This window comes from Hyaena hyaena, unplaced genomic scaffold (genome assembly GCF_003009895.1).
Source record: "Hyaena hyaena isolate Hyena2069 unplaced genomic scaffold, ASM300989v1 scaffold_636, whole genome shotgun sequence".
NCBI lineage: Eukaryota > Metazoa > Chordata > Mammalia > Carnivora > Hyaenidae > Hyaena > Hyaena hyaena.
Window position 1 is genome coordinate 410,461 of NW_024081268.1, and position 15,116 is coordinate 425,576.

At 41.0% G+C, this 15,116-nt stretch overlaps 1 protein-coding gene across 2 annotated transcripts in view; it reads left to right on the forward strand.

The window, feature by feature from the left end:
* The first annotated feature begins 2,205 nt into the window (after window positions 1-2,205).
* The window catches only part of PLOD2 (procollagen-lysine,2-oxoglutarate 5-dioxygenase 2), a 97,410-nt gene continuing 84,499 nt past the window's right edge, over window positions 2,206-15,116 (forward strand). Inside the window, exon 1 of one of the 2 annotated variants that reach the window (XM_039216491.1) lies at window positions 2,206-2,548. In XM_039216491.1, coding sequence (XP_039072422.1) covers window positions 2,437-2,548 — 112 coding nt within the window. In that variant the 5' untranslated portion in view covers window positions 2,206-2,436. The remainder of the gene's footprint in view (window positions 2,549-15,116) is intronic. The other variant, XM_039216490.1, reaches the window with a different exon arrangement.

The window sequence follows — 15,116 nt, forward strand, 5'->3', positions numbered from 1 at the left end:
AAAATGTCTGAGGCTATGTGAGTTAGAGAGCAGAAGTATCATTAACAGAGCTGAAGAAGCTGTGAGTGGCATCTGGAGTTGATGAGTTAAAGACATTTGGGGTTTGTGCCAGTGGAATGTCCAAGCAGAAATGTTCAGCAGACAGCTGGAAATATAAGAAGGCAGGAAAGATTTGGTTTCAGAATTGGGGCTCTTTCAGACAGCGATAAATGTGCCTGGCTATTTGAAAACCCCCCAGAAACACTTGCTTTATAGAAGCCTTATAACCCTGACCTTGTGACTCTCAATAGAGGAGAAATGTCATCATAACCTGCAGTCATTGGTGGACTTTGCAATTGAAATACACGCACACTTGGGAGATGGAGAGGCTGTTTAAGTGTGCATGGGGGCAAAAGCTAGGCTTTTGTGGCAGGGCAGAAAGCTTCGCGCTAACCAGGTGAATTTTTGAAGATATTGGATGACCAGAGAAGGAAAGAGTCCTGTTCAAAAAGTTTGGCAGAGTTCAGGTCAAGTAGCCAGGTTTTGGAATTCTGGAGACTGAGATTTGACCGGAAGACCGGCCATTTCTCTGGGTTCTCAGATTCAGAGGATTGATGTTGTTTGTTTTCTGCCTGGTTTAAGGAGTGGCACTGGCCACACACTGAGGGATGTTATTAAGGACTCCATTCCCTAGCTCTTTCTTCTTCAGGCCGAATAAACCTTATTTCATTCTTCTCACAGGTCATACTTTCCATCTCTAATTATTTGTTATTACTCTTCTCTGAACTTTCTCCAATGTTCCTCTTAAAATACTGAGACCAAACCTTCAAAACACAGTAACAACTGGCTTAGTTCTGGGCACAGGAAATGGCTTTCTAAAATGTCACACCCAGGCAACATTTCTTTGCAGGTTTTTCCACCTGTTTTTAACGCGACCATTAAATTGATATGCGACTGTATCTGTATAGATGTGAGTTGTCTATATATTATGAAAAATTGATAATAATGGTTTATCTTTTTCAATCATTTTAAGATTATTTATTTTGAGTGAGACAGTGCGACTTGGGTAGGTCTAGAGAGAGAGGGAACGAGAATTCCAAGGAGGGTCCCCGCGGCCAGCACAGAGCTCATGGAGGGGCTGGAACCCACCAAGCCTTAGATCATGACCAGAGCGGAAACCAAGAGTCCACCGCCTAACCCGTTAAGCCACCCAGGGGCCCCCCCGCCCCCAATCATTTTGTTTTGACTTCAAAGGCTCAGAGTTGGAAAGGGCATTGGCTCAAATCTTTTTTTTTTGTTTTCATTTTAAAGAGGGGTAGAAGATTACAGAATACCTCCGTATTACCAGTCTGATTCTTTTTCTCCCATAAGATAGCTCATGTCATCAAGTATATGAGCAAAACTGTCAACGCTTGTGCTTTTGCCCCCGCTCATCCTAACAGATTGAACAGCGGTCGAGCTAAGATGTGATGAAACGGAGCACAGAAAAGGTGAATTTGCTTAGACAGGAGTCAAAACTGGAAGCAGAGGAGGACGCGCCAGGGACCGGAGAGATCGTCCAGACAACGCCGGGAGTAATTTTCCATGTGCACTGAAGGAAGATCTTGTAAGGCACAGCCTCAGGTTACACACGCTGGACTCCCATCCCGCAGGATTTCCAAGCCGTTACTGGAGAGCGTCTCCGGCTCTCCCGGCACAGGCGGGGGAGGAAGAAATGTTCGCCGGACAATTAAAAAACTTCGGGTTACGGAGCAAACTAAAACCAGGGCCCTCCTTCCACAGAGGGAAGGAGCTTGCCCCCGGGGGTAGGGATTAAGGGTGGGTGGTGGGGGAACAATATATTTCCATGACTTAGCGTCTGGGGAGGTTGCTGAGGATTCGCAGTCGCTTCTGATGAGAGGGTGTCTCCCACTTCGGAGAGGGGCAGAATCGCACCCTCGGAGGCTCCTGGTGCTGAGGCAGCAGAGCGGGGAGCGCCGCCCGCGCGCCAGCCTCCCCGCGGCCCCTCCCGGCTCTCCCAGGCCCACTCCCGAACTTAAGCGCACGCTCCCTGTCCCAGCCAGAGGCCCTGCGTGAGTCTCTACACGTAGCCGCAGACGGCTCCTTAAATAGGTCGGAGTTGAGCAAACAATCCCAGACGTGGGGACGGGGAAGGCGAACGGAGGCGACCGCACCGGCGCGGCGGGTCAGCCGGCGGCCAATAGCCGGGGTGCGGCCCGCCCTGTCGCCTCCCCCTCGGGGAGCCTATAAGTGGCCCGCGGCGCCGGGGGGCGCCCGCTCCTCCGCGCCTCCGCGCCGCCCGAACCCGGCCTCCCGCCCGCCGCTCCGCCTGCCGGCCGCCTCTCGCCCGCAGTCGTCGGCCCTCGGCGGACCGGGGTCCCCGCGCTCTCGCGAGAAGTGCGTCGCTGCAGGGCGGTGGGGGCGCCCGGGCCGGCGCCGGCCCTCGAGAGGCCGAAGATGGGGTACTGTGGCGTGAAGTCGCAGCTGCTGCTGTTGCTGGCGCTCGTCTTGCGGCTCCGGATCCCATGCCTGGGTGCAGACCCGGAGAGGCCTTCCAGCATCCCCACAGGTGAGCCCTCCCGCGGTCTGCCGGTGTCCCGGGAGGATCGCCCGGGGTGGGGTGGGGAGGGGCAGTTCATTCATCCACTGGCCCTTCGCGCGGGTCTGGCCAGGTGAGTGGGGGGGGGCGTCCCTCCCCAGGACTGCAGAGGTGAGTAGGTGGGAGCCCGCGCTTCGCCAGGACGGCCGAGGGGAGGGACTGTCCGCCCCCCTCAGGACCGCCGAGGTCTTCCCGCGAACGGCGCTAGGGCGGCGCTGGTCCCCGGGGAAGCACCCGCCCTCGTGGGTTTTCGGAGTTCTGCGTAACCCGAGAGCGCACCGAGTTCCCTTCAGCACAAGTTGGGGTTTCCTTTTCGTCTTGCAGGTCACGGGGCGCCAACACCTTTCGGGCAACTCTTCTTTCTCCTCCTTTCCTGGAATTGGCATGATTTATTCGTGTTTGAAGAGGCAGTACTCCCTGTGTGACCTAAACACGGGGCTCAGTGTACTTTCTGATTGATGGTGACACATTCCTTCCAGCGCCCCAGGAAGCAGCCGGTAACACCTACCTCTTGCCAAAAACAACGCTCCAAACCTTGGCTGTTTTCTGTAAGGCTGACTGGCTACCCAGTACCTCCAGGCAGCAGCTTTCCTCCTGGGGGATTTGGAGGGGAAGCGGTGGACACACGTCTCCCCTTAACCACCCTTTTCGTAAGCCTGGTGCCGTTTCTTGTTTTCAGAAGCTGGAACTGCAGCGAAGAGTCCGGTCAAGTTCATGTACAACAAAACTTTTTACATTTAGCGTCATTAAAGAGCCTCACCACATGTTCGTCTAAACATACTCTGGTGCCATTTGCTGTGCAGGAGAATCCTTGGAGTTTTCCACTTCTGTGCTCTGGCTCTATGGTCAACTCTCTGAAATTAGATCTTGCATTTAAAAGTCCTTGTGCTGTACTGTTCCTTTTTTAAAGTTAAGATCATTTTCTCATTTTTTTTTTTTTTTTTTTTTTTGGTAAGCACATAGGGCGTTTTTCTGCTTGAACTTTAAGCACAAGGACCGAAATTTCTATTTCAGGATTACAGTCAGAAAATGACATTTGGTGTAGAACCCAGCTCGTCCCTTTAAGCAGTAGTTTTGCCTTTATCTTTATGTGTCTCAGAAGGCTTCAATGGGCTACGTTGCCTATCTTTCTACATTCCTGCCAAACAGTACTTGCTTTGTTAGCTTGAGAAACTTCAGCATTTAGATGGATTTTTTTTTGTCAGTTACATGATGCTTTTCTTTCTCCTAGATGAATGTGTTGGTTTCACAATGGATTTCTGAACCCTATGTGGTTCTTTTAAATTTGAACTAAGTTTTTTCATAACTTAATTTTTTTCTTTTAGTATGACACCTAGAAAATAGACAAGTAAATGCCTCTATAGATTCAGACTTCGAAATAGAGATATAAAAAAAAATCCCCAGAAAAATGACTTTATTGCTGGGAAATAAATGAACCTCGAAGGACTTACGTGTGTATGTTTTAGTTCACTGGAATTACAAACACGGTCTCCTCCCAGTCCCTCTTTTTAATAGAAGGTATATCTTTGTAGCTTCCTTTAGGTTTACAGTCAAAATCATCTTGCTTTCCCACTCTGGCTTTTAAGTTTCATGGAGCTGGACAGATAAATTTTAGTGGATTGTAACGTAAGAGAAAGGGAGTTTTAGATACAAATGTTTTCCTCAGAAACTGACCACATAAAACCTACTGCTGAAATCTGAGGTCTGGTTAATTTTAGGCATGGGGAATTCAGTTAGCTCCTACATGCAGGGAAATATTAATTTGTAATACATGGAGGTGGCAGAAAGCAGTTTGAACTTTTGTGTAGTTGATAAACATAGTTTAAACATATTAAAATGCAGTTGATAAACATAGACGGTACACTGCTTGATAATATGGCCGGAGTCGGACTATGTTCCATTTTCTCCCTAAAATATTACAACTGAAAGTTGCTAAATTGGAGGCTTATTTGCCTAAACATCAAGTGTATTTTAGAACTCTAACTTGTCTAGCTTAATAGGAGGTCTTTAAGAAAAGTGCTTATCATTTCTATCGACCTGTATTTGTCACCATGTCCCAGTTGGTGATGAAGATATAGATTAGACCAGGCTTTCTTGGTTCAATTGAAATTTTGAGCCAGATAATTATTTATTGAAAAGGGCTGTTCTGCACATTGTTCTATGTTTAGCAACATCTTGGACCCCCACCCACTAGATACCAGGAGCACTGTCCTCCAAGAGTGAGAATGGAAAATGTTTCAAACTTTCTGAAAAGGGATCAAAAGTCTCCAGAGGGGGAAAATTGCCCAAGGTTGAAAACACTTGGATTAGAAAAATCTACGCATGTCTGAGTCCGTGTGGCATTATAGTGTTACTGGAATGATAATAGCAACTCCTTTTTGAAAGCAAATGTTTATAGTGATTTTCCAATTTTCCCCTGTAGTAAGGAATGTGCTATTTGAATCACATAAATCAAGTTTTGGAATATAGTTTTTCCTAGCTCTGTGTTGCTGTGTGTTGACCAGAGTTGAGAACACTTTTTTTAGGTATACCTACTGAGAGTTCTGTTGTGTAATGTTCATTCCTTTTTGGTTGCCACTTTGCTTTTAGCATGGAAAGAATCTAAAGAATTTAGTTGAAAACAATTATTTTCTCCTAGAATTACTTATAGAGATTTTACCATAAGTATTTTCCCTGTGGGAGCTTTTGAGGTAAAACTCTCCTAATGAGTTTCCATAAGTCAGGTTAAAACTCTCATTTATCTTTCCTATACTTTTCTGCCTTCCAGATGAGAGAAGGAGAGGTATGGATGTATTTCCGCCAAGCATTTACAAACAGGTCTCCAGGCCAGGATCAAAATTTTTGTGTGTATTTCTAAGGTACCTTGACTATTCCCTGATCTAAATTTGGGCAGAAACCAAGTTTTGGGCAAAAATGGAGGAAATGGTTTCAGATGTTTCTGTCAAGACCAGTATTTTTCAACCATGTTCATTTATAAACTCTTTAATTTACTCTGGCACATTCAAGGAGGAAAGGAAAGGTTTGTCCAATCTACTGATGCAAACTGGCAATTTTGGGGGTGGAGGAGGGAAGACCAAGGTCCTGGAGAAACGTCTGGAATGGGGTGGAGAGAGAGAGGCTTGTCCTTCTGTACATTTTCTGTGTACTGGGCTCCAGCCACACAGAACGACTCAGCATGCCTAAACAGACTATGCCTTTTATTTAATAATATAAAAAGGGACATAGAAAGCAGCTCTGGAGAAATGAAAATTAAATTGAAATTCCCTTTTCTCCCCATCACACTGACTAAAGCATTTTAAGAATAAACTCTGATCGTAACAACTGTTTTGAGGATGGGAACCTGCAAGCTATTGGTAGAAGTACATCATCTTTGGAGAACAGTAGAGTAATGTCTAGTGGAGTTGATAATTCGCATACCCCACAATTCTGCATGTGCCGTACTCTCAAATTTCTGTGTCTGTTCTCTTTGAAATTCTTGTCATTGTTAAGTCTAGCTCCTAGGAAATCCACCCCTTAACTATCTTTTGTTTGGCTTACTTTCTCTTTTTAACGCAGTTGGTTTATATAAATAATACCTACTTTGTATGATTGATTTTTGTAATGTTTATTTTTGAGAAAGAGAGAAACAGAGTACAAGCGGGGGAGGGGCAGAAAGAGAAGGAGACACAGAATCCCAAGCAGCTCCAGGCTCTGAGCTGTCAACACAGAGCTGGATGCAAGGCTCAAACTCGCGAACCGTGAGATCATGGCCTGAGCTGAAGTTGGATGCTTAACTGACTGAGCCACCCAGGTGTCCCTGTGAGTGATTTTTATGTTTAACAAGCTGTAAATTCTTTGAAGTGAGGGACTAAGTTACTCATTTTTGTGCTCCTTACAGTATCTTCCCTGTTCTATAACAAAGATTCTCAATGTGTATATGTTGAGTTTCTGGTCCACTTGTAGAATTTTGAAAAGTGGTATGCAGTCAGTGAGATTGCTAGCTGCTCATTTCCCCAGGATTTTAACTAAATTCACTGAGCTCCCTTTCTCTACCCAGGGACCCATACGCTAACATGATCTGTCAATTTATCAATGAAATATCTGGCAAGGCCTTGTTTCTGAAATGTGGTTGCAGCTCTTCTCCACAGGTTATATTTTTCTGTTCTACTTACCTTACTCAGTATAAAGTCACACCTTCAGGAATACTTTCAGGTGATTGGGTACCATGATTTTTTTCAAAAAAGATTTATGGATGGTGAAATGGAGACTTGGAATGGTTATGTAACTTGCAGAAGACCACGTAGCTGGAAAGCAACACAGGAGGAACTGGTGTCCTTTCTCCAGGCTGTGCTCTGTGTCTTTCCTGACCTCCTGATTGCTCTGTTGGACTTTCGGGACCTATGGAAAAGAAATAGAGACCAGACATCAGAGGCCAAAGAAACAAAAGGAATGTTTTGCTAAAAGGGACACATATATTTGTAGGTTTATATAAATGGAAGGGAAAGGAAATGGCATGGGCCCTAGGCCAGGGTGGCAAACTATGGTCCATGGTCCAAATCTGGTCGGGCCGCAGCTACCTGTTTTTGTATGGCTGGTGACTTAACAATCATGTTTACCTTTTAAATGGTTGAAAAATATCAAATGAAAAATAGAATATCGTGACATGTGAAAGTTATTTGAAATTCAGTAGTCAGGGTCCATAAAGTTTTATTGGCAGACAGCCACCTTTATTTACTTATAAGTGGTCTGTGGCTGCTTTGGTACACTATCAGGCAGAGTTGAGTAGTTGCCATAGAGACTGTATGGCTTGCAAAGTATAGATTATTTACTGTCTGGCCTTGTACAGAAAAACTTTGCGGATCCTCGTCTTAGGAGATGACATTCCCGTTTAAGCTGTGGCTCGTGCAGATCTGCTGCTCTCTTGGCATGAGCCAGATTCTGGACGGTAGCAGCTGATTCTGGGCATTTGAAAGGCCTGTTTTTCATTTTAGACTTTCCAGTGATTTCTGTGGTGTTTTTAATTCAGATATAGAGCTGCTCTGTTAATTCTTCATAAACATGGCATTGTTGTTAACTAGACATGTACTTTGTTATAAATAGTGTACTTATGATCAAAAAGGAATAAAACCCTGATGACTAATTGGAAAGGAGATGCATATTTCTTCTTCAGAGCTTGTGTGTGTTCTAGTATATTGGTCTAGAAACTTGGTTATGAATTTGTGGCTCAGTTCCTGGGGGGAAATGATTCCCACATTTATCAATGAGTACTTTTATTTTTCTTCAACAATTGCTATGAATTAGGCTGAACTGAGAAACTGGTGGCCTTTAAAGTGACAGGTATTTTTCTTTGACACTTGACTAGTTTGCATTTGCAGTGGTGTGCTTGCCTCACTAAATTAAACTTAAAAAACAGAACTAATTTTTTGAGAGTATAGTTAGCCAAGACATAGTTACCCTGAGTTGTAGAATTATAGACAGTGTGTTATAATTTGTTATCATTATACCATTTACTACCTTAAGGTCTACGGTGATGCAGCCTGTGTTTGGAAATGATGTTACTGAGGATGGTCAAGCAGTACTGAATTTATTACTACCCTATTAACGATGTCACAAGAATGTCCCTTCAAAAACTATTGTTTATAATTAAAAAATAACTTTCAATATCTCCCACACAGGATAACTTTAAAACACAATTCAAAGAGTGGAGGTATGTTATTTTTATACACAGAGGAAATATTTCCATTATATATTTCCTTTTGCATGTTAGAAGAGGGAAATAGATTTCTGTTAATAAGTTTACTTTAATTTTAAATATAAATCTCTTTATTAAAAAGGTAATTCAGGGCAGTGTATTTATATGCTGAGTTACTGCATTGACTCAAGTATTTTTCAGGCCTTCAACTGTAATAGTAGCATTCTGTAGCAGTTTTGGGAAAATAACAATCTTTTTTTATTCCTATTGAAATGTGTTTATATTTTCTCTCTTAAGTTTATATCTTAAAAGAGATGTGACTGAGGAAAAATGTTTAATGTGTTAATGCGGAAATATACCTTATTTACTATTTCTATTCCGTAAGAAATCTCTTTTAAAATTTGTTGTATGTATAGGTTTACAATTAAATTTTGTCTAACAAAGGAAAAACTTTAAACAAAGAGTGAGTAGTAGACAGTCTTTGCTTTCATTTTAAGATCAACAGTGATACCTTTTCTTTTACTGTTCTTTCAAATTTTATTCTTCCTACAAGGGAGTATCAGTTTCTATGCAAGTTTCTGAATAATGGGAGCACTCCATTAAGATGAAGTGACAGGATCTACTATATCTGAGGATCTTCACCCTTTAGGCTGAAGGTTCATATTTCTGGAGAATGATTGTTTTTATAATCAAAATCTTCACTAGAAAGACTTTCAAAAACCCACATTTTAATTTTAATACACTGAAGGAACATGTAAAATTATATTCTGTACATATACTCTATAGTAAGTATACAAATATACTATGTAAAACTTTTAGTACAAATAAGGGTTTTGGTGAACATGGAATTAAAATGAGGGACTAAAATGGGGGAAATGGGTAAGAGTTAGAATTAAATTTCATTTGTTATATTGATTATTATGTTGATTTTAATAATTTCTTTCATTATTTGTGGGTGCCTAAGACATCACAGTGTGTATTACATTTACTGATCCTCTGTTCATTTTCTTTAGGATTACAGTCTCAAGCTTTTAGAAGGAATTCTTTTGTTTATTTTCTAGTTATGAATTCTTTTATTTATTTTCTAGTTATAGCTAATCTTTTTTAAAGTTCCTTCCAAAGAGAAAGAGAGAGGGTTTTCCTCTGATTTAAATGCTAATGTGGTTCTGTTCCTCTATGCTGTGGACATTATAAGGTAAATGTTCATATGGCATGAAGGAACTTTCAAGCACATGCAATTTATTTTTTATTAAAAAATGTTTTTAATGTTTATTTTTGAGAGAAAGAGAGAGACAGAGCATGAGCAGGGGAGTGACAGAGAGAAAGGGAGACACAGAATCTGAAACAGGCTCCAGGCTCTGAGCTGTCAGCACAGAGCCTGACGTGGGGCTTGAACCTAAAACCATGAGATCATGACTTGAGTTGAAGTCGGATACTTAACGGATTGAGCCACGTAGGTGCGCCAAGCACATGCAATTTTTTTCTCTCTCATTACCATCCCCAGTCAACCCCAGACGCTCAAGGACACCAAATTTAATATGCATCGTGCCACACGGCTTCACCCTCATGCAGGCACAGCAGGAAGTGGAAGGGTACATGGAATCCTGGCAGGCTTATGTTCTTGACTCTGGGCATTGTTCAGGACAAACTCCAGAAGCAGCACTCCTCAATTCCCGTGGCCACAAAGTCTCAGCACAGAGCCACTGTCCTATTAGCAAGGCTCTGACATTGAGTAGTCTGTTTCACTGGTTTGAAGCCACAAATTTATGGGGCCTTAGGGTGCTGATTACTTACAGGTACTACCTACACACAGGGCTAAGAAGGGAGCCAGTTACTTTTAGATATTTTAAATATATTCTCCAACTGGTTCTTTAAACATTTACTCCTTCTCTTCCTGGTTCTATCAGCATGATAAATGCCAGCAGCCATTTCAACATCTCAAAACCAAAAACTACAGAATTTAAATCATTTCTCAAAAAAAACAAAAAAACAAAAAACACCTGGCAAACAGTTTGCAGGCAGAGACTAAAATGACCTCCCTCATTCAATCACCTAGGGAAGTCTCACAGAGCTGTTATGCAGGAAGCAAACTGGTCCTTTGATGGGATTTTCCAGTCATGCCCAAGCCTGCAATGAGGCCCCTTGTCTTTGGAGGCCCCCCCCTTCTCCTGCTCTCCCCACGTTAGGTCTTTCCTGGCCTCCAGCTGGCACCACAAGTGTGACCAGAGTGCTGCGCTTGTCCAGACCCTCTAAAATTCTTGTCGGCCACATCTAGAGAAGGACAATTCTCCTTTTCTTCTTAGTTTAGTTTAAATAAGGTTGGAATTTTTTAAACAGTGACTTTACTAGGTAACCAAGGGCAAAACAAAACAAAACTCCGAACTGGAAAACCACCAAAGCAAAGAAATGAATGGACTTACAAAGTAGAGACTCAGAGTTCTTCCTCTACTCTGACTTAAGTATAGTTAGAGGCCTGCATACCTGGCATTTTTTGGGGGAGTTTCTAGTTTGGGTCCTTGCTCCGCTTTTCTTTCTTCACTCTTCAATCCTATTTCTACTTTTTCTCGTCATTTTGTTTTATACATGCAGCTCTTTCTTCTTCAGGGTTGGAGTCCATAAAGTCCATAGACTTTATAAGTTTAAAAGTGTTGGTAGATTGTGAGATAATAAGAAAAATATATTTTGGTCTCTGCTCCTGATTCCTGCTAATATTTGGTCTTTGATCCTGGTTCCTGACACAGAGCTTCTAAGACCCTTGTAATTTTTGAGTGATAGAAGTATCTGTCATAGAACCACTAAATTCCTTAGAATTCCCTGGGTGATAAGAGTGTCTTTTGTTCTAATGAGGTGACTCTTGATGGGCTCTTGAATGGGAGTTCTTCACCAAAAAAATCAAGCCATGATTAGAAGCTTTAAAACTCTCAGCCCTAACCTTCATCTTCTGAGGAGGGAGAGGGTTTAGAAAATAAGTTAGTGATTGATTATACCTACATGGTAAAGTGTCTGTAACAATCCCTAAGGTATGGATTTTGGAGAGCTTCTGGGTTTGTGATTACATTTGTAGGCAAGGAGTCTGGTGCACCCCAACTCTGTGGGCCACATGGGATCCTTTCAGATCTCACCCTATGTATTTTCGTAGGACTGTTCACTTGTATCTTCTAAAATATCCTTTGTAATAAATGTGTAGTAGTTAGTAAACTGTTTTCCTGAGTTATGTGTGCTGTTCTAGCGAATTATCAAACCTGAGGAGGAGGTCTTGGGAACTTCTTATTTGTAGTCAAGTCAGACAGAAGCTGTAGGTTTCCTGGGGACCTGCTACTTGTGATTGGCATCTGAAGTGGAACAGTCTTATGGGAATGAGCCCTTAACCTTTAGGATCTGTGCTAACTCTGGTCCAATTGAGTTGAATAACGGGACACTCATTTGGTCTGGGAAAATTGGCCACTGTGGGAAAAAATCCGCACATTTGGGGTGATAAGTACTGTGTGGAGTACTGGAGGAGAAACAAGCCTATATTTCCCTCGACATAAGTTCACTAGATATTTTTATAGTTTCATGGGTCCTTTCAGCATAACCCTAGTCAGTGGCCAATCTATTTTCTTCTGTAAGTTAAAGTTTTAATGCATTTTTGCCTATAACTCTTTTGGTATTGCTTTAATTCTTGGATTTGAATAATACTTTACATTAGGTTTTATGAGTCTACATACTTAAAAAATTTTTTTTAAATGTTTATTTATTTTTGAGAGAGACAGAGACAGAGCATGAGAGGCGGAGGGGCAGAGAGAGAAGGAGACACAGAATCTGAAGCAGGCTTCAGACTCTGAGCTGTCAGAGAGCCTGACACGGGGCTCAAACCCACGGAGTGTGAGATCACAACCTGAGCCGAAGTCAGATGCTTAACTAACTGAGCCACCCAGGTGCCCCTATGAGTCTACATACTTTAATAAATCTATTTTGTTTAATTAACTAAATTTTAAAATTTCTCCCAGAATACAATTTTTGTAAAGGTAACTAACCTATTGTAGCTTCATAGATACAAATGCATGCTACGAATAATTCCCAATGTGTAATATCCTGAAGCATGACAGTTTTTCAAAATTTAATTCGAATATTTATTCATTGGCTAGTCTGTGTTCTGTGTTGCCTTCTGTGAAGCAAAAACAGAAAAACAAAACAAGGCAAACAAAAAAAACCCACACCAGACTCAGTTCCTGCTCCACATGGAAATTCTGAGATTCTTACAGGAGAAATAATGCATATGTAAAACTGAACAAATCAAAGAAGCGCTTAAGGTGGGACAGCGTGGCCTGTGGGGAATAGCACTGACATCTGAGTATCAGGAAACCTTGATCTACGTTCTAACCTTTCCATTCACCAACGTTGAGCCAATTAACTTGCTTCTCCAGGCTTCCTTTGTAATTTATGATCCTTATAGCTTTGTTATTTGATGTCTCTTGAATTGTAAGTGTCAGGAAGTGGAGTGGAGACAAAGGCTGCAGGAACCAGAAAACAGATCTGATGGAAACTTACTATTAATACATTCGTTATGCCAAAGGAAGCATAGATACAAAGTTGCTTTGTCTTTTAATATTCTAGTTCTCTCAGGAGCTGGACTTGATATTGCTTTTTTTTTTCTAATTAACTTTTGATTTAGAGGTAAGAAAATAAGTCCAAGAATAACTAGAACTGAATTTACATTTAAAAATATTCCAAGTGTTTTTATGTGCAAGAAGAAACTGGTCTGGTGTTTCATATGAAGCTGTTTTCTGTCTTCTGAGAGAAATCATGTACTCTTCAGTACATTTAAATACTCCAAGCTGTTTTCAAAAATGGCTTTATCTTCCTCTGCTTCAGTCTTGACTGTTTAAGCCCTTCTGGTTAATAAAAATGATGCTGGTAACTCTTTAAAATAGAAAAAAAAATTAATGAAATGTGCTAATTTAAACAATTGGAGGCCCTCTTCCAAATTGTTCCTGAAACAGTCATCAAATCACCTATCCCATTTTTAGATTCACTAAATACCTTTAAAATATGCTTGTATTCAGTAAACTGGAAACATGGTAAATAAAAAGAAACTCAATCTATGGGATAAAAGTGTTTGTGTGCGTATATGTCTCTGTGTGTAGGCTTGTGTCTCTAGCCATGGAGATGAGTTAAGCCTTAAGAACGGAGTATAAAGTTGGAATGCCTTCTGATCTGGACTTTTCTTTGGTATACTGCTCAGTCACTGTCACAGTTGCATTTATTCTACATGTGTTTGCACCTCTGGGATGGAGTATATCTTGTAAGTGGTAGTGTCTTAGACCTAGTTTTGGAGGAGATGGTGCCCTGTGCTTTTTCTCTTTTCTTGGCTTTTACCTTTACTGTTTACAGAGAAATTTTATGTAAATTGAAGGAAGCAGTTCAAATAAAACAATTGGAGGGCGAAAAGGGTGGCTTAATTTTGAAAATATTTACAGTTGTTACTTTTCAAGTGTAACATTACCAAATATCACAGAGCCATTTAGCCTGGATGTTGTTTTTGGAAATGAACTCTGATTTATTGAATAAGCAAGTAAGCATTAGCAGATGTTTTTCCTATAGAGAAGGTAGAGTTAAAGAAAGAGCTGTTTTTAAAACTGATAAACTAACTTTTATATTATTTAATATAAAGTGATTAGTATTTTTATATTCCATATGTATAAGCATAAGTTTTTTTCATAGAGTATAAAATCTTAAACAGCCAAGCCCCTCTTCTCCAGAGCCAGTCACTGAATGGCTCTATTGAATGGTACCAGCAGTACCATTGTGGGCTATCATTTATGGATCATGGATAGGGAAGATTTTTCAGGTTGAGCATAAAAGATAAACTAAAAAGTTTACTTTATATCAAACATGCAAACTTAAGAAATGACTACAATTCATAGTTACATCTTCTTTTCTGTAACTGGATGCAAGATATGAATTTTTCTTAATACATGTCAGAATAGCCCACACTCAAATTAGTTTCAAGCATATTTGAATTATAGTATATTCTTTTGAAAATGAATCCTATTCATTGTGAAGAGGTGGTGGGAGGTAGAGGGTGAGTGGAGAAGGGGAAGTGAAATTGGTTGCAAGCATGTTAGACAATTATAAAATATATGATCGAATGTGTTCAGACAATTAATTCAAAAAATCTGTACTAGAAGCCACTGCCCCAATGCTGGCAAAAGGGAACTTTGCTTATGTGAAATTGGATATGCACTAAACATATTTGGTTTGAGTGTTTTAATACATAGGGATTTGTTTTTCTGGATTATGCTAATTGATGGCATAGCATTCATATTATTCATAACAAATGCATATCGCAGCCATTCTTGCCATGCATGACTCCCAGCCTGCAGTCCTATGTACAGGGACCGTGGTAGAGCATGCACACTGAGACAGTGTGCAGCACTGGATTTGTTTTTCATTTGGTTGCCTTGGGGATCAGCAGAGGTTCAGAAACATAGACATTGTGACTCTGTGAAGACAAGAATGTATATGTTCATAGCAGAAGAGGGTACTTCACATCTCTTAGTATTTCTCATAAATACTAAGTGGTATTTATGTGTATATAAATTTAAGTGGTATATACTGTGGTATAAGTCTGTTGTGACTTTAATTACCTGGAAAGCTATATTGGTCCCACTTTCATCTTGAATATTTTACTAAGAATTTGAGGACGATACTACTTTGGTCTTCAAACATTAGGCAATGCAGGAGAGAATATTTGCTTTCTAGATATAGCCAAAGGGGCTTCACTGTACGGCAAGGGGGTTGGACACCTCTAACTGAATTAACTAAGGTATGTATGAGCTCTCCTGGCTTACTGGGATACAGTCTGATGCTAATAAACTGCTTACA